At 23.7% G+C, this 25,002-nt stretch overlaps 6 protein-coding genes across 6 annotated transcripts; 3 read left to right on the top strand and 3 right to left on the bottom strand.

The window, feature by feature from the left end:
• Positions 1–7,575: 7,575 nt before the first annotated feature.
• On the top strand, positions 7,576–9,254 carry LOC128963547 (beta-hexosaminidase subunit alpha-like). Its single transcript, XM_054310062.1, has 2 exons — positions 7,576–8,975; positions 9,041–9,254. The coding sequence occupies exons 1-2, from the start codon at positions 7,576–7,578 to the stop codon at positions 9,252–9,254; spliced, it is 1,614 nt and encodes a 537-aa protein (XP_054166037.1).
• A 277-nt stretch (positions 9,255–9,531) lies between these two features.
• LOC128963546 (uncharacterized) lies at positions 9,532–11,141 on the bottom strand. Its single transcript, XM_054310061.1, has 6 exons — positions 11,091–11,141; positions 10,879–11,020; positions 10,680–10,810; positions 10,492–10,611; positions 9,765–10,191; positions 9,532–9,676 (listed from the first exon to the last, which is right to left on the bottom strand). Exons 2-6 carry the CDS (start codon positions 10,998–11,000, stop codon positions 9,532–9,534), a joined length of 945 nt encoding a protein of 314 aa, XP_054166036.1. The 5' UTR covers positions 11,001–11,020; positions 11,091–11,141.
• Positions 11,142–13,459: 2,318 nt separating this feature from the next.
• LOC128963545 (glucose transporter type 1-like) lies at positions 13,460–15,040 on the bottom strand. Its single transcript, XM_054310060.1, has 2 exons — positions 13,652–15,040; positions 13,460–13,585 (listed from the first exon to the last, which is right to left on the bottom strand). Exons 1-2 carry the CDS (start codon positions 14,972–14,974, stop codon positions 13,460–13,462), a joined length of 1,449 nt encoding a protein of 482 aa, XP_054166035.1. The 5' UTR covers positions 14,975–15,040.
• Positions 15,041–16,043: 1,003 nt separating this feature from the next.
• Positions 16,044–16,948, top strand: LOC128963544 (motile sperm domain-containing protein 2-like). The gene is made up of 2 exons (XM_054310059.1): positions 16,044–16,494; positions 16,554–16,948. The coding sequence occupies exons 1-2, from the start codon at positions 16,047–16,049 to the stop codon at positions 16,946–16,948; spliced, it is 843 nt and encodes a 280-aa protein (XP_054166034.1). The 5' UTR covers positions 16,044–16,046.
• A 629-nt stretch (positions 16,949–17,577) lies between these two features.
• On the top strand, positions 17,578–19,150 carry LOC128963543 (uncharacterized). Its single transcript, XM_054310058.1, has 2 exons — positions 17,578–17,752; positions 18,399–19,150. The coding sequence occupies exons 1-2, from the start codon at positions 17,578–17,580 to the stop codon at positions 19,148–19,150; spliced, it is 927 nt and encodes a 308-aa protein (XP_054166033.1).
• Positions 19,151–20,538: 1,388 nt separating this feature from the next.
• LOC128963542 (uncharacterized) lies at positions 20,539–23,458 on the bottom strand. Its single transcript, XM_054310057.1, has 5 exons — positions 23,130–23,458; positions 22,674–23,072; positions 22,107–22,618; positions 21,732–22,045; positions 20,539–20,548 (listed from the first exon to the last, which is right to left on the bottom strand). Exons 1-5 carry the CDS (start codon positions 23,377–23,379, stop codon positions 20,539–20,541), a joined length of 1,485 nt encoding a protein of 494 aa, XP_054166032.1. The 5' UTR covers positions 23,380–23,458.
• Positions 23,459–25,002: the final 1,544 nt, after the last annotated feature.

The following is a 25,002-nucleotide window of genomic DNA, read 5'->3' as shown; positions in this document are numbered from 1 at the left end:
GAAAATGGCGGCCAAAGTAAAGAAAAATTTTTTTAAGCATAGATTTGAATAAAGCATTAAAAACAAAAATAAAAAATATGCATAAAAATTTTGATATCATTCCGGGAACATAAAAAAATGGCGGCCAAAGTAAAAAAATTATGCAAAAATTTTAACGTTTAGAAATGCAGAGCATCAAAAATATAATATAATATATCAGCATAGTTAAAAAAATTGCGGCAAAAATGACTAAAGTTTAGTTTATTTTGTTATACCGAGTCATTTGATAACCTACATGACTACAGTTGTTCATTATGTCAAAGCAAGTCATTTGATACCCCACATGACTATAGTTGAGTTTATTTTGTCATGCCAAGTCAATTGATACTCTACATGACTAAAGTTGTGTTTATTTTGTTATATTGAGTCATTTGATAACTTGCATGACTAAAATTGAGAATATTTTGTCATACTGAGTCATTTGATACCATACATGACAATATTTATATTATGTATATTTGACCAGTTTTTAAATTTGTATATATTATTAAAGTTTATATAGCCGCTATAATTATACAAACTAATGGTTTTCAATGCTATTAAATTTTTTTTCTGAAAATGCTTTCTAGCATTCTTAACTGGTTATTAATATTTAGTATAATAATTTAAATATTTAAAGAATAACTGATTTTTTAATAATTATAAAATATTATAAATTGAAAGTAATTTAAAAGTTTTTATAACTATTACTTTTTTAGACTAAAAAGTAATAACTTATAAAAATTATAAATCAAATGAATTACTGACAATCAAAATCTGAGTTGATTTTAAACTTTTATTAATTATATCTTATATTATTGAAAAGTATCGAAGAGAAGTCAATGCACTTAATTTTGGCTATAAATTTGGCTAATGATTCACTTATTAACAAAATCATAAAAATATTAATAAATTAGTAATTTTAAGCATAGATTACACAAGTGATTGAAATTATATTATTTGCTATATCATAGTATATATAGATAATATATTATATTGTACAATACAGGTATTATATTATATGCGGTCATTTGAATTACCAGTGATTGAAAATAAGTGATATTAATTTATTATTATTATATAAATTATTATTTTTTATATTTCTAATTTTAATAGTAGATATATAAAGTATTAATACTTTATAATACTCTATTTTAATTAAATTTGGATTACTTTGTAAATAGCAATTTATTAAAAAATTTACCATGCACTAACTTCTTTATTAAGACGTTTTTAAATTTATTATTTTAATTGCAAATGTATTAGTAATTCAACAAGGTTAATAACTTTATTATTTATTTATTAATTAACAAAAGTAAAAATAATGGTTAATGAACTTACATTTAATGAATATTGATTGGTTTTGTAAGTTTCTACTATAAATAGTTTATACCTGTTTTATGTCCATTTTAGATATTATTTTATTAATATTAATTTTTATAACTAATATAATTAAAATTAAAAATATTTTAGATCAAATTAGGTTATTATATTGAGTAAATATTTAGAAGTTTTATCAAAAGTTTAAAAATATTAATAGTATATAAATTAACGCATTTTTAAAATCATAAAACAACAGTTAAGCAAACAATTATTATTATTCATAAAAAATGATTGAAATCATATTTTTATAAATACCTTATTAATAATAAGTTATGAAATAATTTAAAATTGATGCGTTTGACAAAAAGTTATATATCAAGATTATATGTATACAGTATATACAGTATAAATAATGCTTAATATTTATATTAATACGTATTGTAAATGTCTATTAAACGTTGTATTCAATTGAAGGTCAACTAATAAAGTAAATGCTAATTATTAATACATTATATGATTAACACTTATTTGGCAATACATTCATAGAGTGTATGCTTTTGGGAATAAATAGAAGAATTCAATGAAATTCATAACTCAGTTGTTTTTAGAGAGTTGTCTCATAATAATAGTTTACAATTAGTTTACCTGTCATTTGAATTGTATGTTATTTTTCAGTAAGTTATTGAATAAACCACAACAAAAATATTTGAAAACTTAAATCTTTGAAATATATATATTCTTTATTTAAATGTATCACAAAATGCTTTTGATTTAAACTTCCAAAGCTATGCCTAATTTTCATACATTAAGACGTTATGCGGTAGGAAAGGCACCAAAAAAGTTGATACCGGCTATCATTGCTTGTAAATGTGTGCCATATCTTATTGTTTTGACATTATTTATCTTTTTATGTGGTTTTATACCATTGTTTATCACTGATTATAATCATCAATGTATTGATACTAATCACACTCATGATAATCACTCGATAACATCTCAAATGAAATTCAATTTCGATAATACTAATTATAATTTAACTATTGATGAAAACAATAGTTATTTAAGTTTGACGTGTTCTCAACTACATTATATATGTAAATATAATATATAATATATAATTTGTAATTATTATTATTTTTATTAAATTAATTAATTGTATTGCAGTATATTCATGTATATGCATCAGTATATTATTGTTTGTGGTGTCAATTGTATGTCTTTTGATTGCATTTTATTATTTCAAGAAATATCAATCCCAACGAATCAAACACATGAAAGTAACTGATTTGGACAGTGATGTCACTCAAAAATTGACAATAACTGAGCCCATCATTGGTGGCATTGCTTATTCAATTATCACCAACAATGGCAAACATTCACAGTATATACCGATTAGTCAATATAGTAAAAATAATAATGTTTATAAATCAACTACTGAACCAATTGTCTAATAAATTGACAAATTTTTAATATAATTAAAATATTAATACAACTCAAGAAATGAATTATCGTAAATATGCAAATATTGACAATTTAATAAAAAATGCTATAATTAATTTATAAATTAATATTATTAATTTTAATTAAATCTATTAAAACTAATTGTTAAAAATCATTCATATCTAATTTAAATAATAAATTATGTTAACAATGTTACATTATCAAGATAACACTTTAATATATTATAATTAATAAATTTATTGCAATATTGTATATACAGAACATTTAAAAATATTTAAACAATAAAATGTAACAATTTGTATAAATAAATACTAGTCAATTATAAATCATTTTTAATAAAATAGTATGTTTTAAAACTAGAAAAATATTGTTATTAAAAAGTGTAGAATAATTAAATATAGTTATTTTGATTAGTATCTCTATATAATGTTAGTATAAAAAACAAATTTCTAATAATATTATAACATTGAAGGTCATTAAATAACATTTTGTTTTGATAGCACTTATATTAATAGTTAACAATATGTTAATATTTAATTATTCAATTAATATTTCCAAATGTGATAAATATATTATTGTTGTTTCATYAAATTRTAAGTTAGTTATTGTCAAAACTGCATAAAACGGGTGTAAACTAAGTGAATAAAAAATCATAAAGTCATAGCTGTAATAACATAATTATAGTTTTTCAGACGATTTTTATTTGAATTATTAATAGTTATTTATAATGTACTATATTGGCGTAATTTTATTTATAACATATTGTATATTGATTAGTGTTGGCAAAAAAGAGAAATTTATAAAATAATAGAGAAATTTCTAGAAAGTTTCTAAAAGAAATTTCTATTTATGGGATCCCCATGGTTAATTTGTTTTCTCGATATTTGTTATCTTTAACATTGTTTTTATAAGTAATATTTAAATATTAGTATTAGTATTTTATATTATTAATTAAAGTAAAAAATTTATTTATTTAATTATATTAAACTATGATATAATAAAATGGTGAATAAAATTTTACAAAACTGATTATTATTAAATAATTATAATTATTTATATAGGTATCCCATTTGTATAATATAGTATTATACAGTAATCTACATTATATAGTATAATATTATATGTATAGTAGTATTGTCTCATTAATATATTTATAGCTTTACAATATCTATAGATATGGGGATCCCATAGTATAACAAAAAAGTTAAATTTCTATAGAAATTTATTCCTGAGAAACTTTCTCATGGAAATTTATTAGAAACTTTCTATTTGCCCATCTCTAATATTGATACACCTACACATTATGTGATAAAAAAATAAATATTATGTGATAATACTCTATAATATCATAGAATTTATATGATATGATTATTTATATGATAAAATATCATTTTATAAAATTATTAAGTTTTATATTGTCTTCAAAACACATTATAATAAAATTTTTATTTAAAACTTACAAATGAAGACAGTTTTCAGTGAAAATCTCTAACGATTTTCACTGAAAACTGTCTTCACTTTGCGAAACACTCGACTGTTTTCGGTCTCAATCAGAGACTATAGTCAACTCTCATCCATGAAATGTTCAAAAGTGACCAAAAAACTGATATCACTTTTACAGTTAATACAGTAGTGATGTCGGACTCGGAGTTGATAATGGTTTTAGTTTGAGACTGAAAACACTCGAGTGTTCCGCAAAGTGTCACAAATTGTCACCGAAAACTTTATTATACATAACTTTWGTAATATTTAATTATATATATAATTATACATTTAATTGTATTTAAGGTCAATATATAAGTAATATTTTATAACTTTTTATTATTACATTTATTAAAAATTAATTTAATATTATATTATAAAAAAATGATTATAATTAGAGATGGGCAAATAGAAAGTTTCTAATAAATTTCCCTGAGAAAGTTTTCCCACTTTTTTTGTTATACTATGGGATCCCCATATCTATAGATATTGTAAAGCTATAAATATATTAATGAGACAATACTACTATACATATAATATTATACTATATAATGTAGATTACTGTATAATACTATATTATACAAATGGGATACCTATATAAATAATTATAATTATTTAATAATAATCAGTTTTGTAAAATTTTATTATATCGTAGTTTAATATAATTAAATAAATAAATTTTTTACTTTAATTAATAATTAAAATACTAATATTTAAATATTACTTATAAAAACAATGTTAAAGATAACAAATATCAACAAAACAAAATTAACCATGGGGATCCCCATAAATAGAAATTTCTTTTAGAAACTTTCTAGAAATTTCTCTATTATTTTATAAATTTATTTTTTTGCCAACACTAATTATAATATATGTTTACTAATAACAATTTATTTATTAAATACATTTATTATAAAAATAAATTAACTAACTCAATTTAATATTAAAATAGTTAATGAATTTGTAAATATATTTTATTTTAAATGATAAAAATCTTTTTGTAAAAAAGACAACAAATTTCAAATAAATTGTTGTTATAATAATTCAAATAAATGTTTATTTTAAATAAAAATTTATTGAGAATAATAAACGTATTAAAAATGGCAAATGTTTTAATATTAAAATTATTAAATTTACTACTTTATAAAATGACTGCATCAAAACACTATATAATTTATGGGCATATATTAAAGTTTGATTAAATTTATTCAAAATTATAGTTAATTTATCTAATTCTCTGATTACTGATCTCTAATACTTTAACATTTCAATTATAGTAAACATTCAGTTTTTGTTGCAGTGATTGYTTTTTATTATTTGTGATTATTTTTATTTAATTATAATTGTTTTGTCATATATTAAAATTGTGTTTTATTATTTATTAAAAAATATTTTATTTTACGGAATATTCTTGAATTTTGTGTATTGTTCTTCATAATTAATTGCTAATGTAAAATATTTATATTAATTAAATAATTAACTAAATATATATATATATATATATATATATATATATATAAGGAGTCAGTCAATTAATCTTGCGTCGCGTAAAACTTGAATAACTTTTAAACGGTTAGAGACAATTTAATTCTGTAAAATACATTTAAGAATATCATATCGACCACACTTAATATACACGCAATCACAAAACTAGGATGACCAGATATACAAAATATTGGGACCAACGCAAGACACTATGCTACAGGCAAAACTACAACTGACAAATTTATTTTGACAATGAAATTTTGTAGTCAAGAAATAATAGTTTAATATAAAAAAGAATCATCAAAATCGGATTGGTAGTTTTACTTTTATGGTTTATTAAGTTTGTCATAAATCATATTATATAAAATAGTCTAATATGAAAATGACGTTATTTATGACTTGTATATGACTATTAGATAAATATTTCAATTATATTACTAATTCTAAAAACAAAATTTTAATGTCGATTATTTTTCGAAATAATTGAATTTCAATAAAAATTTTAATATCAAATTACAATAGTGTGATTTATATTGTAATTCGATTATTTCAAAAACTAATCGACATATTGAAATTTTGTTTTTAGAATTAGTAATATAATTAAAAAATCCATCTAATAAATATATACAAGTCATAAATAACGTCATTTTTATATTAGACTATTTTATATAATATGATTTATGACAAACTTAATAAACCATAAAAGTAAAACTACCAATCCGATTTTGATGATTCTTTTTTTATATTAAACTATTATTTCTTGACTACAAAATTTCATTGTCAAAATAAATTTATCAGTTGTAGTTTTGCCTGTAGCATAGTGTCTTGCGTTGGTCCCGATATTTTGTATATCTGGTCATCCTAGTTTTGTGATTGCGTGTATATTAAGTGTGGTCGATATGATATTCTTAAATGTATTTTACAGAATTAAATTATCTCTAACCGTTCAAAAGTTATTCAAGTTTTACGCGACGCAAGATTAATTGACTGCCTATTTATATATATATATATATATATATATAGTAATTAAACTAAATTTGGTTTTATATTGTTTGCCAGTAATATTCACACTAAATATGAACAATTATATAAACTTTTTATAAAGTTATTAAATTAAATGTCAAATCATATAAAGTCAAATTAAAAGAATTTTTCAACAAATTAAAAAATAAACGTAAATTTTTGCACATAATTATCTCATTTTGTAGTTTATTTACATTACAAAGAAAATAACGTTTAAACTATTTGTATTTTTATTAACTAATTAAATTTAAAATTATTCAATTAATTAAAATAAGATTTTAAATACATATAATATATAATAAATAATAAATTATATGTCTACTTAAAATAGTAATAAACTTTATAGTTATAAACCATAATCAAGTCTTAATCTTAAATTATCAAATAATAAATTATCAATAAATATGGCTTAATAAACAAACACTTAAAATAAATTGATGTACAGTACATGTATTATAAACTAAACTTGTTTTAAAATAATAAATTGATTAAATTGTAATGAAAATATCAATTGTATTGTAGATCAAAGTTAGTTGCAATTAAACAAAAAATAAAATTATTCATAATATTTGCTATTATTTACCATTAGTAAAAAATTGACTTAATTATTAAGTTATTAAATAAAATAATTAAATTAATAATGTTTATTAAATTTATTTTGTCTATCAATTTTTTAATTTCAATTATATATATTGTCAATTGTGAGGTAAAAAATCTTATTTATATAACATGTCTTAATATATTATTTTAATTCAATTAAACTAATAGATTGCAGACAATTATATGAATGGACCGAAATTAGTGCCATTTCCACAACAAATTGTCACTTACGACACACAACTGGCAATAGACTCAAAAGACTTCAAATTTATTACTAAAACCAAAAACAAATGTCTTGTATTAGGAGATGCTATCAAACGATACAAAGACATTACTTTTATCAATGATTGCAATCGTCTTAAATCTGGCAGTTATAGCAACAAAAGTTATAATAACATCAATTATTTCAAGTATTTTTCAACTTTGCATAAATTAACAAACATTACTATAGAGATGAGAGGCCATTGCGAAGATAATCAATGGCCTGACATGAATATGGATGAAATGTATACCATAAGGATAGACGACGAGGACTTCCCGGAACAGGCCTTCATATTTGCCAACACAGTATGGGGTGCTTTGAGAGCATTGGAAACATTTTCGCAATTAATTCAACATAAATATGATAATAATTTTGTAGTCAATTCAACGTTTATATTAGATTATCCTCGATTTACTTATAGAGGATTATTGATTGACACTTCAAGACATTATTTGCCTAAACATGTAATACTTGAGAATTTAGATATCATGTCCTACCATAAAATGAATGCATTGCACTGGCATTTAATAGATGACCAATCATTCCCATATGTAAGTCTACAGTTCCCAGAGCTAAGTGCTAAGGGAGCATACAATCCAACTACTCATGTCTACACTCAAAAAGATATTAAGGAAATCGTTGAATTTGCAAGAGTAAGAGGAATCAGAGTAATAGTAGAGTTTGATAGTCCGGGACATACCTTGTCGTTGGGTAAAGGAAAGCCTTATTTGTTGACTGCGTGTTATTCAGGCGATAAACCAAATGGCAAATTAGGTCCATTAAACCCAAGTTTAAACACAACTTATGATTTTTTGAACACATTATTTAAAGAAATTGTTGGCATATTTCCCGATCAATATCTTCATTTGGGTGGCAATGAAGTAGATTATCGGTGTTGGAAATCTAATCCAGATATTCAAACATTTATGAAAGTTCAACGAATAAGTGGTTTATATTATAAACTCGAAGAATACTATTTCAAACGTTTGTTTGATATTATAACTAATATGAATAAGACTTGGATTGTTTGGCAGCAAGTGTTTGACAAAATGATTGATTTGCCAAACAATACTATTGTTAACGTTTGTAAAGAGGACTTCAACACAGAGCTCTATGAGTTGACTAAACTAAACTATAAAGTTATATTATCTTCATGTTGGGACCTAAATATAATATCTTATGGTTATGATTGGTTTCAGTATTATCATTGTGATCCACAAGCTTTCAATGGCAGTGATCATCAAAACCAACTGGTTATTGGAGGTCAGGCGTCAATGTGGGGGGAATGGGTTGATGGCAGCAATTTTATAACAACGACCTGGTTATAATACTGTTATTTTATTTTTTTATTAAATAAAATGTTAAATATGTTGTATTGTATTATAGGCCCAGAACTATGGCTGTGGCTGAAAGGCTATGGAGTCCTAAAAGTATGAACAATACAACTGAAGCTCAATACAGATTTGTACGAAATAGATGTCGGATGTTGAATAGGGTATCAAAATGCAACCCATTGTTGAACCAAAACAATTTGAATTTGGATTTTGTAATTGTGATTATGAGGTTTGAAATAAATGCCATCCATTACATTAAGAGATAATATAATATAATTTTTAATACAATTAATAATAATTATAATTTTAGTTATGCATTTAACTTTAATTCATCATAAATATCTGGTACGATATACCCTAATTATAATTTTTAATAAATTTATAATAAATTAAGTTAATAAAATAAAATTGAATAACATATAATATATAATTTAAATAAATACTAAAAATAAATTTATAAATATTAAAAATTAATCTATGATTGAAAAAATTCTTGACTATAATCTTATGATAATAAAAAAGTTTTATAATAGAAATAAAAAATTATGTATTATTAGGAGTATGTGGTCTATGAGATGTCTGTGGTATTTGTAATGCATTAATGCATGGATTTTGTCTGTAATTTAATTTAAATCCTCGACCACTTATTTTGTTATCCGTAATAAATTTAACGATAAAAGGACCCGAACTATAAAGGTATTAAAAATAACAAATTGTCATTTTATTATATATATATATATATATTGTAAGTTATAATATAAATAGATAACAAATACCCGTCATCTGTGATTTGACCGTTAATTTCTTTATTGTCACCCAAAGAGGTCAATCGATAACCACAATAGCGAATGCCATTCAGCAAAATATAGTCTTCTGAGCACTTGGTCAGCCCTATCTCTCCCTCTTTCTCTTTAACGCCCGTATTGTTTATGCTAAACGACTGGTCATTGAGTGTCAATAAATGTGAAATGTTGTCCAAAGAGTATGTTTGAGTACAGAAGTATTGCTCTTTTCTAAAGCATATACTGTAATGCAAATCATTCATATATCCGATTCCCTTATAATTCCAATCAGACAACTGTGTGCTAACAGTAGGAATCAATGTATTCAATACATTGATATTTGTTTGTTGCAGAACTTCATAATTAAAACTCATGATAACACCAGTCGGACCCATCAAATATTGCAGACAATTAGGTGGAGCTGTTTTTTTGGCAAATATAATTAGTTTAACAAAACATCATAATATTTGTCACTTTCTAAGATAACTTAATGTGCAATATATTGATTATGTAATTACTTCAAAAGCGTGCATTTAAGTTGCAATCATTTTATTATAATATCTAATTAAATACAATTATGATAGATATCGGGTGCACTATCAACACTAACAAATTGATGTAAATTTGCAAAATTATTTACAATTAGTTTAATTAAATGTGAAATAATGTATTATTATTATTATATATAAAAAATATTAAGCCTTAGATTTGATTAGTAAACCTCTCGATGGATTTGTGCATTCAATTTGTGAAACCAGAATATTCCAGCGCCTGTTTCCGGGACCATCGGTTCGGACATTCATTATAAGTGGTCCCTGAACTCCATCGACATCGAGATACACTGTATTTTTAAAAACAATAACATTTTATAGAAATATAATATTATTTTTAATAGAGGTTTGATTTTACTATGCTGTCCACTATTAAAGCCACATATCGTAGGAGCTGGTGAATTGAGATTATGACCGCTAACAATAAACTGGTCCTTATCACAGTTACCTTCATTTGGCTGAATCAATTCAAAGTCCATAAAATCAAGTCTACAATTATTTGATTTTTTAGTTATTAAGTAGTTTTCTTATATTTAATTATAAAAAATAAATGGTACCTAATTTGGCAAATTTTATTAACCCCGGGAACTCTATGAATAGTTAGTGTACAGGTGTTAGTGTTGTTATACGATGAGGGAAAGCCTGGATTTGTAAAATATGTTGAGTTTTGAGCAGCCATTCCTCCACAAGTTCTCGGAACTCATTGATTTGAATAAAAAAAAATTAATTTTATAATTTATTTATCATTTTGAAAAACAAAAATACATACAAACACAACAAACATTGCTAACACCACATCTACCAATAGGTACTCCTCCCTGTTGTCGACAAATTAAATTTGAATAACACGTTCCCTTCATTGTCTGTACTGTTTGATTGGGTACTCCCGGTATCATCGTTGACACAGAACATGATGGACCAGAACTCAGTAATAAATTGCCGACTAATCGATAGATTTTTAATTAAAAAAAAATAAATAAAATTTTTAATAAATTATGTTAAAAGCGTTTATTTATATTTAATAATATTTAATTACTGGCAGAAACTGATGCAAACAATAATATTAAAGATAAAAAAGTGATAATTAAATTAATATTAGCAGCCATTAAATGACTAATGATTTATAAATATAACTTAAATATTAATAACATCAGAAGTTTTATTTAAAACTAATAACTTAAATATTTTAGTTAAGTAATAGTTTATATTTAATATGAAATGTATGCGTTGAGTAAACTAAATAGTTAAATGATTATAAAAATACTATTGAGAGTAAAATTTATTGATATTATCAGTTAAAGAGCTATTTTGCCATTGAGTTCAAACTACCCGTTGAGTGACAAAAAAAAAGGATATAATCTTCACTATTCATTGGACTTACCATTAAAATTATATTATTTTTGTTGTAATTGCATCGCAATTGAAAGTATTATTGTATTTTTATCATTGAAAAAATCTTGTCCTAAATTTAACGCATCGCTAAAAATTGTATTTACAATTCATTTTTCATTCATCACCTAAAATCATATACACTTTAAACATTTGAATTGACCCTAATTTTCATTTTATTAATTATCTCATATACAGTATTAACTTTACATTAATATGATGCCAACATTTTTTGAGGAAATTGATATTTATGAGTATACAATAAAAGCTTATTAATTATCTTATTTCTAATATTAAATACAATATATAGTGTGTTGTTGTGGTTATAATTATTGTAATTGTTGCCAAAATGTTTGGAAACATTTCAACATTGTTATTGTCATTGAATAAAAACTTTATTAATTCAAAAACATTTTTGTTTACTGTGTTTTATTATGATTTTATGTGTAGTAAAATGCATTTTTATTAAAATTAAAAATAATATAAAATTGAAAATGATAAAAATTCAAGATATGAATAGTTTTTTCTAATTTGTTCCCAATAAATATACTTAAATTAGATTAATTGTATTATTTTATAGCAGTTTTATGTATTGATATTTTCAAAAAAAAAAATAATAATATAATCTTCATATTTTAAAATATAAATTGCAAGATTATTGCAAGAGAAAAATAATTACATAAATTACTAAAATATTATTATTTTTCATTTCTCAATTTTTGATTTGCTTTTAAATTTATACTACAAATATTCAATTATTATTTTTTATTATAATTTTTAAATAAAAAAAATTGCTAAATACTGTTTAACTTAAGAATCTTTATCATTATTTATCTTTTTGTTTGTTATTAAATTAGTTTGATTAGTGACAAAGTGTTTATAATCACAGCTCACAAATTGATGTGTATATTTATACATTACTTATAATTATTTATAATATATAATTTATTTATTTAAAGCTATTGTAATGTATATTTATGTGTACAGTATTTATTAGTTGTCCAGTATAATGTAATAAAATCAAAAATACTGCATAAAGTTTTAAACTTGGTTTTATACTACTATCAGTATAATTGTATCAGTATAATGTTTAACAGTTGATTTAAATTTTATAAATAATATTTATTTAGTAGTTATGTATAACATTTAATAAGTATTTTATTAATATCTCTAAAAACATTGAAGTTGACATAAATAAAATTAATTTAATTTATATTCATTAATTGTTATATTGTCAACTTTATGTTGAATTATAAATTATAATTATGCATTGATAATATTAATATATAATTAATAAAGATAAATATTCAAATGTATATTTGCTTTCTATATTTTTTAATAAAAAAAATTGTATAATAAATTTTTAATATTGATATTAGTAAATTATTATAATTTAATGCCACATGTGGTTGATTGTCACATTAACATTAATATAATTTGTATTGAAATATTGGATATTGAAATGGCAATTTGATTGATTGTCAATTGGTTTCAATATAATTATAATAACAATTATATGTAATACTATGATTTTGTAAAATCTAATACTTAATAACAGGTTTTAAATATTTGGCACTTAATAAGATCAACTATCAATAATTACTATACAGTTTACTGTACTTAATTACTGGTATAATGTATAACATATCTAATGATTAATAATTAAATACAAATATTAAATATATAATAACCAATAGTAAAATACTTTAAAATTATAATATAATTTTAATAACTCTAATGTTTATGTTCTTAGAGTTCATAAATAATTTCTTCAATTGTCTTTCCTTTGGTTTCGGGGACAGTCTTATAGATGATAATCCATAAGATTAATGTTAATACTGCAAAAACTGCGGCCACATATGACTCTAGATTTGTCTATAAATTTAATGTTAACAATATTAAGTATATTTAAAATTGTAAAACAATATATTTAATAAATACCTCAAATGATATAAAACTAATGGATATAATAAGTGGAACAATATATAGAGTGACCACTGATATGGTGGCGCCGATAGATCGACAATCAGTTCGGAACAGTTCAACAAAATAGAAGTTCGGTATAAAAGATGGACCACAAGAGTAAAGGATTATATATACAAAAAGTGTGATTATGTTTAAGTGATTCAAAACATCCAGACTTTCCCTTAAAGCGATACAAAACGATAGGAATATCAGTGCGCAGAACACACCTAACAATCCCATCAACAATAGAGTTCTTCGGCCGAGTCTTTCAACAAGAATTGCAAATATTAAAGATATCTTGAAACTGATGGTTAACAGTGCTATTGATATATAAGATTGACTTCTCTCGGAAAGAGACAGATCTTTATATACAGATTTGGCAAAAGACGGAACACTTGTTATACCCGTTAAGTGTTGACTCATTGATACTGTCATTGATATGAGTAATGCGTTTCTTAGTTTATAATCGTTAAGAAATGTCTGAAATTCAAGTCTTTGACTTCTTTGGATTAGTTGATACTCGACTTTCATTTCATATAACTCATCGTTTACTTCTGAATTTTCTCGTAACTTCTGAAGAGCCGTTTGACCCTTTGTATGATCGCCTCTTAAGATAAAGGAAAACTTTGGTGATTCAGGACATTCATTGATAATAAAAAGCATCAAAATTGATGGTATAATAACTGAGGAGAACATGTAAACCCAGTTTTCCAATTTGAATATTGTTATCACCGATTGACTGATCACTAGAGCGAGTCCAGTGCCCAACACATAGACAGATGAAAATATACCTCTTAAGCGAATAGGACTGACTTCTGATAGATAAATGGGTGCTAAACATGAATTGATCCCTATGTTTGCGCCCACAAGAATTTGGCCGATGATTATCATCTCATATGATCCGAAGCGATAACTGAATGATGTGAAGAATGCAGCAATAAATATGAAGATATTACTCCAAATAAGACCTTTTTTTCGACCAACTTTATCAGCCATATAACCACCAATGATAGCACCGGTTATTATCGATATTAAATAAGAGGTCGACCAAAGAGTCTTAAAATCTTTAAGACGTTCTTCGCTATGATCGTCGAGTTTGTATATCTTTTCCAAATCTTTTCCTGGATTTGACATTTGTTTCTCTTCAAGAATTCTGTAATGAATCACACGATTTGTGAATCGAAAGATTGATTCAAATGAAGACTCGCGAACTGATTGATTGATGCCATTGATGAAAGAGGACAACACAACTGATAATAAACATAGCATCAAATGTCTAGTGATTCCACAGCTGATCATGTCTTAAGACTTTGAATAATGTGCTCAAATGTTATGTCATTTTCATATACAGTAATTAATAGAAACTCTATGTTATGATTAGATATATTAATGATAGTTACTATTATATAAAAAAATGTTATATTTATTTGGCGTCACATTTTTGTTTAGTTATAAAAAATAAATTTTATTGTTTAGAAATTGATGTCATTTGAGGTAATCAAAGGAAGATGTCGTCCGACTGATTGTTCATTCAATTCCTGTGAATACAGTCTATGAGTCGGAAAACTACGCAAAATCTAACGACAAAACTGCTATTGATTTGTAAGAAAATAATAAAATTATATAATACTTATTTCTATATAAGCTTTAGTATACAATATGTACTGTATTTATTGTATAAATATATACAGTATTTACGGTACTTTCTATATATGACATATCGATCCATAAGTTTGTTTCTTAAATGTTACTTTAAAACTATATAACATTCATTGTATAATTGATTAAATATTTTACTTAATAATATAATTATTTTTACTGATATTCTAAATTTTTTTCAGACATTTTTAAAAATTATAATAAATAACTTTTGAATCTTTTTTGCATAATTGTGGTTTGATTTAGAATTTGTATTTAAATTAAAGTTTATGTTCATAGATAATGTTTACTATTTTTTAAATTAAAAATATATTTTATAGACCAATCAATAACGAAATATTTATAAGATAATTATAACCATAACCATAAAATGATATTTTTATAATGTTAATTTAAATTAAATTTCTTAAAAATGTTTTATAATAATTCAAAAATATCAAAAATTAGTAATACTGATAATGATGCAAATAAAATAAATGTTATAAAACTACTTATATTTAAAAAATATAATTTATTAATTTTAACCATACTATTTGCTAATTTTTATATAATATATTAATCTTATTAATTAAGAATTAAACCATAAAAATGTTTGTATTTAATAAATACAAAAATTAAAATAAAATTGTGGTTAAAATGTAATTTTAAAAATTAAAAAAAGTTTTTTAGTGATTTTTAGTTATTTCTATAACAGTTTTGAGTCAGTCTAACAATGCCGGCCCCACCAGTCAGTGCATTAAATGGCATTTCAAAAATAACTCCTCAATTGCTGAGTGATGTTCGCAACCAATTCTTAACGGACGTCAATAGCAACGGTAGTCTCTATTATGATGAAGATATTGAATGTATTAAATCAAATGATTGGCAAATACAACGATTTATTTTGGAAAACAAATATAATCAAGAGTTGGCTCTTAAGGGTCTTACAGCTGCTATGAGATGGAGAAAGTCTTTTGGAGTCAAAGAGATAAATGAAAACGATTTTCCTGAAGAATATTACAGAAGTGGTTCAATCATTACTTATGGAAGAGATAAAAATGATGCGAAGATTATTATAGTTAGGGCTAATATTCATAAGAAAGTCAACGAGTGGTCAGATATTATGAAAAAGTTTTTCATTTATCAGATCGAAAAAATTGATTTCTTTAATGATGGCAAAGGTTTGATAATTTTTTTGCTTAAATATACATTTATTGGTTAATTTGTTTATTTGATTTAGGAGTTACACTTATACTGGATTGTACTGCCATTGGCATTGGAAACTTGGACTTAGATTTACTACAATTTATTGTCACTTCATTTAGCTCTTATTATCCTAAACTGTTTGACGCCATACTTATCCATGAATTGCCATATCTATTGCAATATGTCTTCAAATTGGTTCAGTCGTGGCTTCCAGAAGACGATCAAAAATTTTTTCATTTGACACAAAAGAAAAATCTAAACAACTTTGTTAGTGACCAACAATTGCCTGATTTTATGAACGGCACTAATCCAGACTCGTATACCATTGTTCCGCAAAATGTAGTCAAAGCTATGGATTTAGTCTTAAGAATTGGTCTCAAAACAAAAGACGCCCAAAAACTTAAGCATTTAGAGAGTTATATGAAATGACGTATAAATTATGTCTAAAATTTATTATTAAATGATTTTTAATACTTTATTAGTTTATCTTTTATTATTGCATATCTTATAATAATATTATTGTTGTGTTTATTACATAAAGTATATTATTAATATTTTTCTAAATATTTTTTAAATAAATTAAATTAAAAAATTGCTTTTAAAAACATTTTAAAATCCATAGAAATAATTATATAAATTTATTCAATAAATGTAATAAATTTTTTTCTGAAAATATCAGTTGAACTTGAAGTGATGGCAATGATAACGCATGCGGTAATCATCTAAAAGGTTGCGTAAGTTTTGTGTTTTATTAGCTCTCACATCGTTTGCGATGGAAAGTAGGTTTTGGGTTTGTTTGCCAAACAAACACAACGATAACTATCATTGCTATAAAACAGACAATCATTCAAACAATCAAATCAATCATTTTGTTTCATTAAACACATGTGTTATTGTCTATCAATCATAATATTCAATGTATTATAGCTTTAAAAAATATTAATAATTGTTTTTTATAACTAACCTTCAATCTTCATATAATATATATATAACTGACATAATGTTTAAAAGCTATCAAATTTAGATTAAAATATTTAGTTATCTATTAATATCTTATAATGAGTTCAATTCAGAGTAAAGATGACATAGAAATCCGATTAATGGAGAAAAAACATATGAAAGAAGCACTCAATTGTTTTTCAGTGTTTGATCTTCAGGAAAGTCTGTCCACTTTAGAGGCATTTTATGAATGCGATTCAAAAGCCTTTTATGTTGCTATCAATCGAAAGGACAGTAAGTATTGATTTGCATATTATTTATAATTATATTTATTTAAAAAATTTTGATAAATTTATATTTATAAATAATATTCACTTTCGAACTAAAATTTCAATATTTTAGACTAATAAAGAATATTCTGTTATCATTTATATATAAATATAAATTATATATATATATATATATACATCATATATGTATATATCAACAAAATATTTATATAACATTCAAATAAAAATGAATGCATGAAATAGACTTCTATAGCAACAAAACATTTTGAAAATAATTTAAACTATTATATCTTTAGACATATTGTATACAGTGTATAGTATTTTTATATTTGAGATGATTTTTTTCGATTGTAAGTACAGTATACTGTAGTATAGGTAGTAATACACTAAAGGAGTAATATTTGAATGGTATTGAATGTGTATGAAATAAATTTATTATTATTTTTGATGCTATACTTTATATTGTATTAGTTTTACGGCTGAGCAGAAAGTGTTTGTATAAAAAATCGATTGATTATCAATTAGATATAATATATGATTTTCAAAAAGTTTATATAACGAGTATATAATTTTTATTTATTTATATAAAATAAAACTTATATTTTTATAATAAGTAAGATATACTTAAATTGTATATTTAAAACTAATAGATCGAGTTATAGGTGCTTGTGGTGCACCCGTCACAACACATAACTCAGGCTTTTTAGGACTTTATGTCGTCGACAGTGAGTTTCAAAATAGAGGAATTGGTAAACAATTGTTTGAATCATGTCTACAAAACATCGGAAACAGGAACTGTGGTTTACATGCCGTTCCCGAAAAACTTGAAATGTATCGAAATAAAGCTGGATTTCGGGTTAGTGAAGGTATATCAATGGTTGTATGCAGTGGTATACCCATGAATTGGCAGAGTCTAAGACAAAATGTCGATAAAGAAATTAAAATTGAAGTTTTCAATAGAGATAACAATGAATTGTTGCAAAAGATTATTGATTATGACTCGAGAGTACAAATGAATGGCAATCGCGAAAAACTAATTAATTTATGTCTTCATAACTCAGGTTATACCACATTTGTGGCCATTAATGATAATACAAAACAATTAAATGGTTTTGGATGTATTAGAATTGATTATGAAGGTAAAGGTATGATAGGACCTGTTTATGGTGATAATGAAATAATAGGTGAAGTATTGATTTACAATCTTTTAAAATCATGTCCCGTCACACAAACTAAAGGATTGTTATATATGACAATCTCTTCGTCAATGACTGGCATTGAAATCTCTAAGAAGTTAGAGTTGACTGAAACTGAAAGATGTGAGAGAGTGTTCACTAAACATGTTATTCCTGTTAATCATTCACTCATTTATTGTTTGTTTTCACCTAATTTTGGTCTTTAATCGACAAATATCTATATATTTTTCAATTCAATAACTTATACGCACACCATATATAAACTATATGTACAATTTGAATGTGAACAGGGTATTTATTGCATATTATTAAACTGTACTTGTTTAAACAATCAACTTGTATTGATTTTTTGTTACATAAATTATTATAAAATTATTTCTAATAATGATTATATGATACAAAAATACATTAAACAATCATTTTGTGATAAAACTTTAATTAAACAAAAACTACAATCATAATAAAAATCACATAAATAAATACGTAATTATCAAAATTAATGTAACAATAATTATATTATTGATTGTAATTTACAACATTACTACATATAATTATTGTAAAAAATCAAATTTGAAAACTTATTATATAAATATTTTTATTTAACTATGTATAAAATTATTTTTTTGTTTTGATAGCTATTAATAATAGCCTAGTATAATATACATACTTAAACGATAAAATAAAAAAATTATGTATTTGTAGAAATCAATAATATTTGAACTTAATTTTAATATAAGTAAATTACTAATAAATGAATCTAAAATACACTCATAATAAAGTACATTTTTGTTAAATTATTTATTTTAATTTAGTAATATCATATTGCTATTTAATTTTTTATATTTTTATATATAAAGTATATTAAGTTTATGTTATTATAATAATAATGTAAGAAAACATTTCATATGTTTATTAAGTTATGATTTTATTATAATTTAAARCTTTAATCTTAATTAATATGTTATTAATGTTAATTAATTGACATTTCAATCTAAAAAACAATTGTTTCAATAATTTGCATTAATCAATAAAAAGGTTGAAATTGTTAATATATTATAATATTCATAAAATGATAAACATTTTACTAATAAATTGTATAAAATTGTGATCATAATTAACTCATTKAGTACCTTATGTTTTAAGGAGACTTACAATAAGATCCTCAGAGCTCAAGCAGCTCTCAAGCTCTTACTATAAGCAACTCATGGGCTCAGTTGAGTCAGTCAGACCATAGCCGGGCTGACACAACTGATCATTTGATTGTAATGTTAAATGAGTTGCTGAGAGTGAGAGTACTTTATCATTGGATACTTTTATTATAAGTTTTGTTTAGTTTTAATTTTGTTTATTTGTTGTCACAGTTCTCATGAGTATCGGATCACTAGTTAGTAGTAATTTACATCAAATGTATATATGCTCTCTAAATACTAACTTTTTTCTAATAACAGTTTTAATTAAATCAATTTATAAAAACTTGATATTATTTTTTGAACAATTTGTTATTTATATTTATGTTTATATTAATATTATTTTTGCAAATCATAATTTATATACATTTTTAATAATAGAGTAGTAGTGGTATGTTTTAATTTGATCATGGTGACCTTATTTTTAAAGTATAAGTTATTCATTTTAGCATAAGTTTGTTGTAAATTTAATACAATAAATAAATTTATTTTGATCATTAGATTAAATAAATATTATTAATTTGATAATAATTAATAAATAAATTAGTATTAAATCTTAATAGCAGTGAATATAAATGTGATACAAAAAAGGTGATCATAAGTCACTCATAGAGTACCTTATGTTATAAGGAGTGACTTTTGAGAGTCACTCTCTTTTGTCTTATAATATGGTATTTTCACTCTTTCTGTTAGCTCTCAAACATTTTATACACAAATATATTAGCAATTTATGGCTCAGTTGTATTGTATATTATTTTAAGTTTAATTACATTACACTTAAGCATTAGTTGTTAAATATTATTGAATTTAAATTGTATTGAGGAGTAGTGTTACTGATTGAGGCAATTACCACATATTATAAGGTTTTATTAGGTTTTGTCAATTTTTGTTGGATTTTCTTGTTTTGTTTGTTTGTATTTATTGTCACTGTTCTCATGAGTGTCGGATCACCAGTAAAATCATAGTAAACACCAACTTATATATACCTCTCAAATATGAATTTTTCATATATAACAGCTTTTAATAAAAATCATTTAATGGTAACTCAATTTTAAAATATGATTATTATTTCATTTTAAATTAATGTTTATATTTACAATTTAGCAAATTGTAATTTGTATATAAAATAATTTTATTTTTATTTATTAAAATAAAATTATTGGTATATACTTTAAATAATTGAATATTATATTACTAAATATTACTAACTTTTATATGAAACACAAGTACTTAAAACAAGTTTATAATTTAAGCGACAAATTCTAGAACTAAATGTAAACCAAATGGTTATATATATGTCAAGGATAGCACATATGGTATTATAAACTTTATTATATAATAATTGAGAATTAGTTAAAAATAAAAAACAAACATAATTTTCGAAAATTATTTTTTAATATAAATTATTATATAATGACTTTTAATATAAAATTGCTGTAATGATATCATTTATATTTATATTTATATTTCAATATTAAACATTTATATGTTTGTAAAATAATTTATTTTATAAATGTTATGTATATTTATAATAACAGACAATTAGACAATTAATAATGTCATATAAAAGTTGTATAAAAAATGATATTAAGTTTCAAACATAAAATGTAAAATTCCCGGCAGTCTAGCTCTGGGTGTTTGTTGTGCTTCAGGAATGGCAACAGTTGTCGACTGGTGTTCATCAACTAAATGAGTGTCACAATCAGCTCCGGTATTATTTACCGGTTGACTATTTTGATGACTTAAGCCATTTGTTTGAATACCATTTTTATAATCTTTTGTCTTGACATTAGTCGTGTACTTCTTTTTACGACTAAATGGTTTGGCTGTGAATGTAATGAATGCAAAGATAGCGACAATCACTGAGACAACACTAACTCCTAAATATAAACTAATTAGTCCTCCGATGTATATCTGTTTACAATATTATTAATTATAATATATGGCATGAATTAATGTAATTATAGAAACTGACCGCCAGTTCCACGGTTTCATATTTGGGTTGATGTACTAAAGTCATGTCGACTGACTTCGGAGGAAGAATACCAATAGTGATCCAATCATTTTGTTCGTAATCGTCTTCATCCCTTTCCATTATTCGCAATGCCTTCACTTCATAAAATATATTATAACAGTCTTCAAAGTCACCGCACTTTTTCCTGCATAACTCATCCACTGAAAGACCTTCTTCGAGATGACCCGAAGGACTCTTCTTATTAATCCAAAGATTAGAGAAAGTATATGTAATATTATTGGTGGCAAAGATATCTCCCGGCCATCCATCAGCTCTGGTATATTCAGTGACTTTGCAATCAGCTAAACAGTGATCTCGTGATGTAAACCCTTCGAGACTATAATTCTTGCATTGAGTTGCATACGGATGCGGTAGTAGTGATGTTGTCTGACGAGTGAAACTAATTCCCACAAATTGCTCGGTATTTGGATTTATTTGCATTACATTATTGCCGACAGAATATTGATGTAATTCTTAATTATTAAATAATTTAATGGCATTTTATTTGTCAAATAAAAACTTAATTACCTTTTGGTGAATGAATAAAAATTAGACCATTTAGTATGTAATCCCTATTAAGTCTAATCCAAGCTAAATATTTGAGATTAGCGGCCATATCTCTCTTTATTTTATATTTATTTTGATCATAATTTTCCACATTATTATAGAAAAGTGTATAACATTTGGTATCATAAGAGATGGTTTCGACTATCTTTGAAATAGCACTGCAATTGATTTTTGTGTTGCTATAAGTAAACCCCTTTTGATAACCTACAGGTGTTGGCACTTCACACTTGTCAAAGAAGTTGTTAGCATTTATTGTGTACTGATGTTGTAAATGAATGGGTAATGTCCTCAATGGCTCTTCTAATAGTTGACGGAATGCCTTCTTTCTCAACAAATACGATACCTGTCTTTGACTTTTACCTGTAAAATGTGATAATTAATATAAATGTTGACTGATATGATAAATTTATGCCATACCATGAAGTACTGAATAAAGTGTAGGCTGTATTTCAACAATTTTTTCCGGTAATATCGTGGTTGAAATTTCCGTGCAAATGGTAATACCAGGTAAATGGACATTCAATGACTTACTGACTCTTAAGTCAATTGTTGTGGGATATGATAGATATAGTATACCGACGATATAGATCTGATACGAGCATATTGTAAGACAAGCCACTGATATAATAACTTTTAATAATATGCGAAAGTTTTTTCTACAACCCATTGAATAATTAACACCAAGTTTTTAATAATTATGTTTATTATAATAATTTAATAACTTGTTATAATTTGAATTAAAATACTATTTTTATTTAATAAATAAGTAGTTTTAGTTTCAGCCATTATTTAAGTCATAATGTTTGCCATGGAATTGATATTAAATATGTGTTTGTATTATCGCAACATCTTTGATAAGCTATGACTTAAATTAGATGATTAAAAATATTATAATTAATATTACTTTTGTTATCCAAACAACAATTATTTGTACTCTGTATAGGAATGTCTTATCTTTGGTTAGTTATTATAAGTGATAACTTAATAACAAATACAATAATAAGTTATAGTAAAGTTTTACATTATTTTTAGTTACATTATGTACATGTTCAAGATTATTGCATAATATTTGTTGCAATTATACAACAATTATATATATAAATATTTTTTAAGTCAAATACTTTATAAAATAATAAATAAATAAAAGTAGAAACTAAGCTTAAATATAAACATTTTGAATTAATAATAAAATGTACAAACATAGAGTATGAGTAATTGTTTATTATAATGTAATAAAAAGTTAATTAAAGGCTTAAATATTAATGACCTAATACTGAGAAAAGTGAATCAAATAAAAACAATTTTTTTTATTAAATTTACGAATTGATTGATTATAATTAATTAATTAATATTTTTTTATGTTTAAAAATTAATATTTGATTTAAAAAAACTTGTTATGTTTAATCATAATTAAGTTAATAAAAACCTAATACTATATTTACATACATACATAAAATTTCATTTGATTTACGTTTTTTATTACTTGTTCTTAAAATATTATGAATATTAATTAATTATAATTTAGTATAAATAGATAATTAGGTTTAAAAGTTAATACAGTAATAATTAATATATTAACTATTTATGTATAAAATGCTTAAAAGTTTAAACTATATAATTTTGAGTTATAAACTGCTAATCAATCAATGAATATAACCTATTTTTCTAAGGAAAAGTATACTAAGAAAGTAATTATAGCCCAATCGCACCGGTATTTGTAGAATTGATTGGGAAAAGTGAGTGATTGGGAAAAGTTTAGAGCAATAAAAACCGATCGCCTGTTCCCACAACTTCTCAATGAATGCCAATATATTGAGTTTTGCATTATTACTCAAATTTAAACGACTATATAGTTTATACATAGTTTTGAGTGGTTTGTGAGCTTTTGAAGTGATGGATACACATAATAGGTTTAAAGTGAAAACAGTAGAAATAGGCAATGAATATAATAAATGTCTAAATTTTGGTAAAATCTGGTGAATTCGATGTATGGGATATACTGTATAAATCAATATAATAAGTGCCAGTTTCGACAATATATACACAAAATTAGAATATAATAGTTTAACGATTTTTTTAGTTGTTTTGCAGAGAGAGAGAGAGAGAGAGAGAGAGAGAGAGAGAGAGAGAGAGTTGTGATGAGCTAACAATTGGATAAAAACCTGTAAATTATATTCTTGGTATTCATACAATCGGTAATCGAGTCATTGATTTGTTTGAATTGATATTTCAGATGAAGAAGCGTTAGATAAATTAGTTTAAATATAGTAAAGACAATAACATTAAATTC

This window comes from Oppia nitens, unplaced genomic scaffold, assembly GCF_028296485.1.
Source record: "Oppia nitens isolate AA-2021 unplaced genomic scaffold, nextdenovo-longstitch-racon4-pilon3 scaffold7_pilon_pilon_pilon, whole genome shotgun sequence".
In the NCBI taxonomy this organism is placed as follows: Eukaryota; Metazoa; Arthropoda; class Arachnida; order Sarcoptiformes; family Oppiidae; genus Oppia; species Oppia nitens.
This window is presented reverse-complemented; position numbering and strand designations above follow the sequence as displayed.

Coding starts and splice junctions, on each gene's coding strand:
- LOC128963547 (XM_054310062.1), top strand. CDS start 7,576: ATGAATGGACCGAAATTAGTGCCATTTCCACAACAAATTGTCACTTAC. Junction 8,976..9,040: donor AATTTTATAACAACGACCTG/GTTATAATACTG, acceptor ATTGTATTATAG/GCCCAGAACTATGGCTGTGG.
- LOC128963546 (XM_054310061.1), bottom strand. CDS start 11,000: ATGGCTGCTCAAAACTCAACATATTTTACAAATCCAGGCTTTCCCTCA. Junction 10,811..10,878: donor AATAAAATTTGCCAAATTAG/GTACCATTTATT, acceptor AAATAATTGTAG/ACTTGATTTTATGGACTTTG. Junction 9,677..9,764: donor GGTCAAATCACAGATGACGG/GTATTTGTTATC, acceptor ATACCTTTATAG/TTCGGGTCCTTTTATCGTTA.
- LOC128963545 (XM_054310060.1), bottom strand. CDS start 14,974: ATGATCAGCTGTGGAATCACTAGACATTTGATGCTATGTTTATTATCA. Junction 13,586..13,651: donor TTAGTTTTATATCATTTGAG/GTATTTATTAAA, acceptor TTAAATTTATAG/ACAAATCTAGAGTCATATGT.
- LOC128963544 (XM_054310059.1), top strand. CDS start 16,047: ATGCCGGCCCCACCAGTCAGTGCATTAAATGGCATTTCAAAAATAACT. Junction 16,495..16,553: donor TTTCTTTAATGATGGCAAAG/GTTTGATAATTT, acceptor TATTTGATTTAG/GAGTTACACTTATACTGGAT.
- LOC128963543 (XM_054310058.1), top strand. CDS start 17,578: ATGAGTTCAATTCAGAGTAAAGATGACATAGAAATCCGATTAATGGAG. Junction 17,753..18,398: donor TGCTATCAATCGAAAGGACA/GTAAGTATTGAT, acceptor TAAAACTAATAG/ATCGAGTTATAGGTGCTTGT.
- LOC128963542 (XM_054310057.1), bottom strand. CDS start 23,379: ATGGGTTGTAGAAAAAACTTTCGCATATTATTAAAAGTTATTATATCA. Junction 22,619..22,673: donor TTTTATTCATTCACCAAAAG/GTAATTAAGTTT, acceptor TTAATAATTAAG/AATTACATCAATATTCTGTC. Junction 22,046..22,106: donor ATGAAACCGTGGAACTGGCG/GTCAGTTTCTAT, acceptor TATTGTAAACAG/ATATACATCGGAGGACTAAT.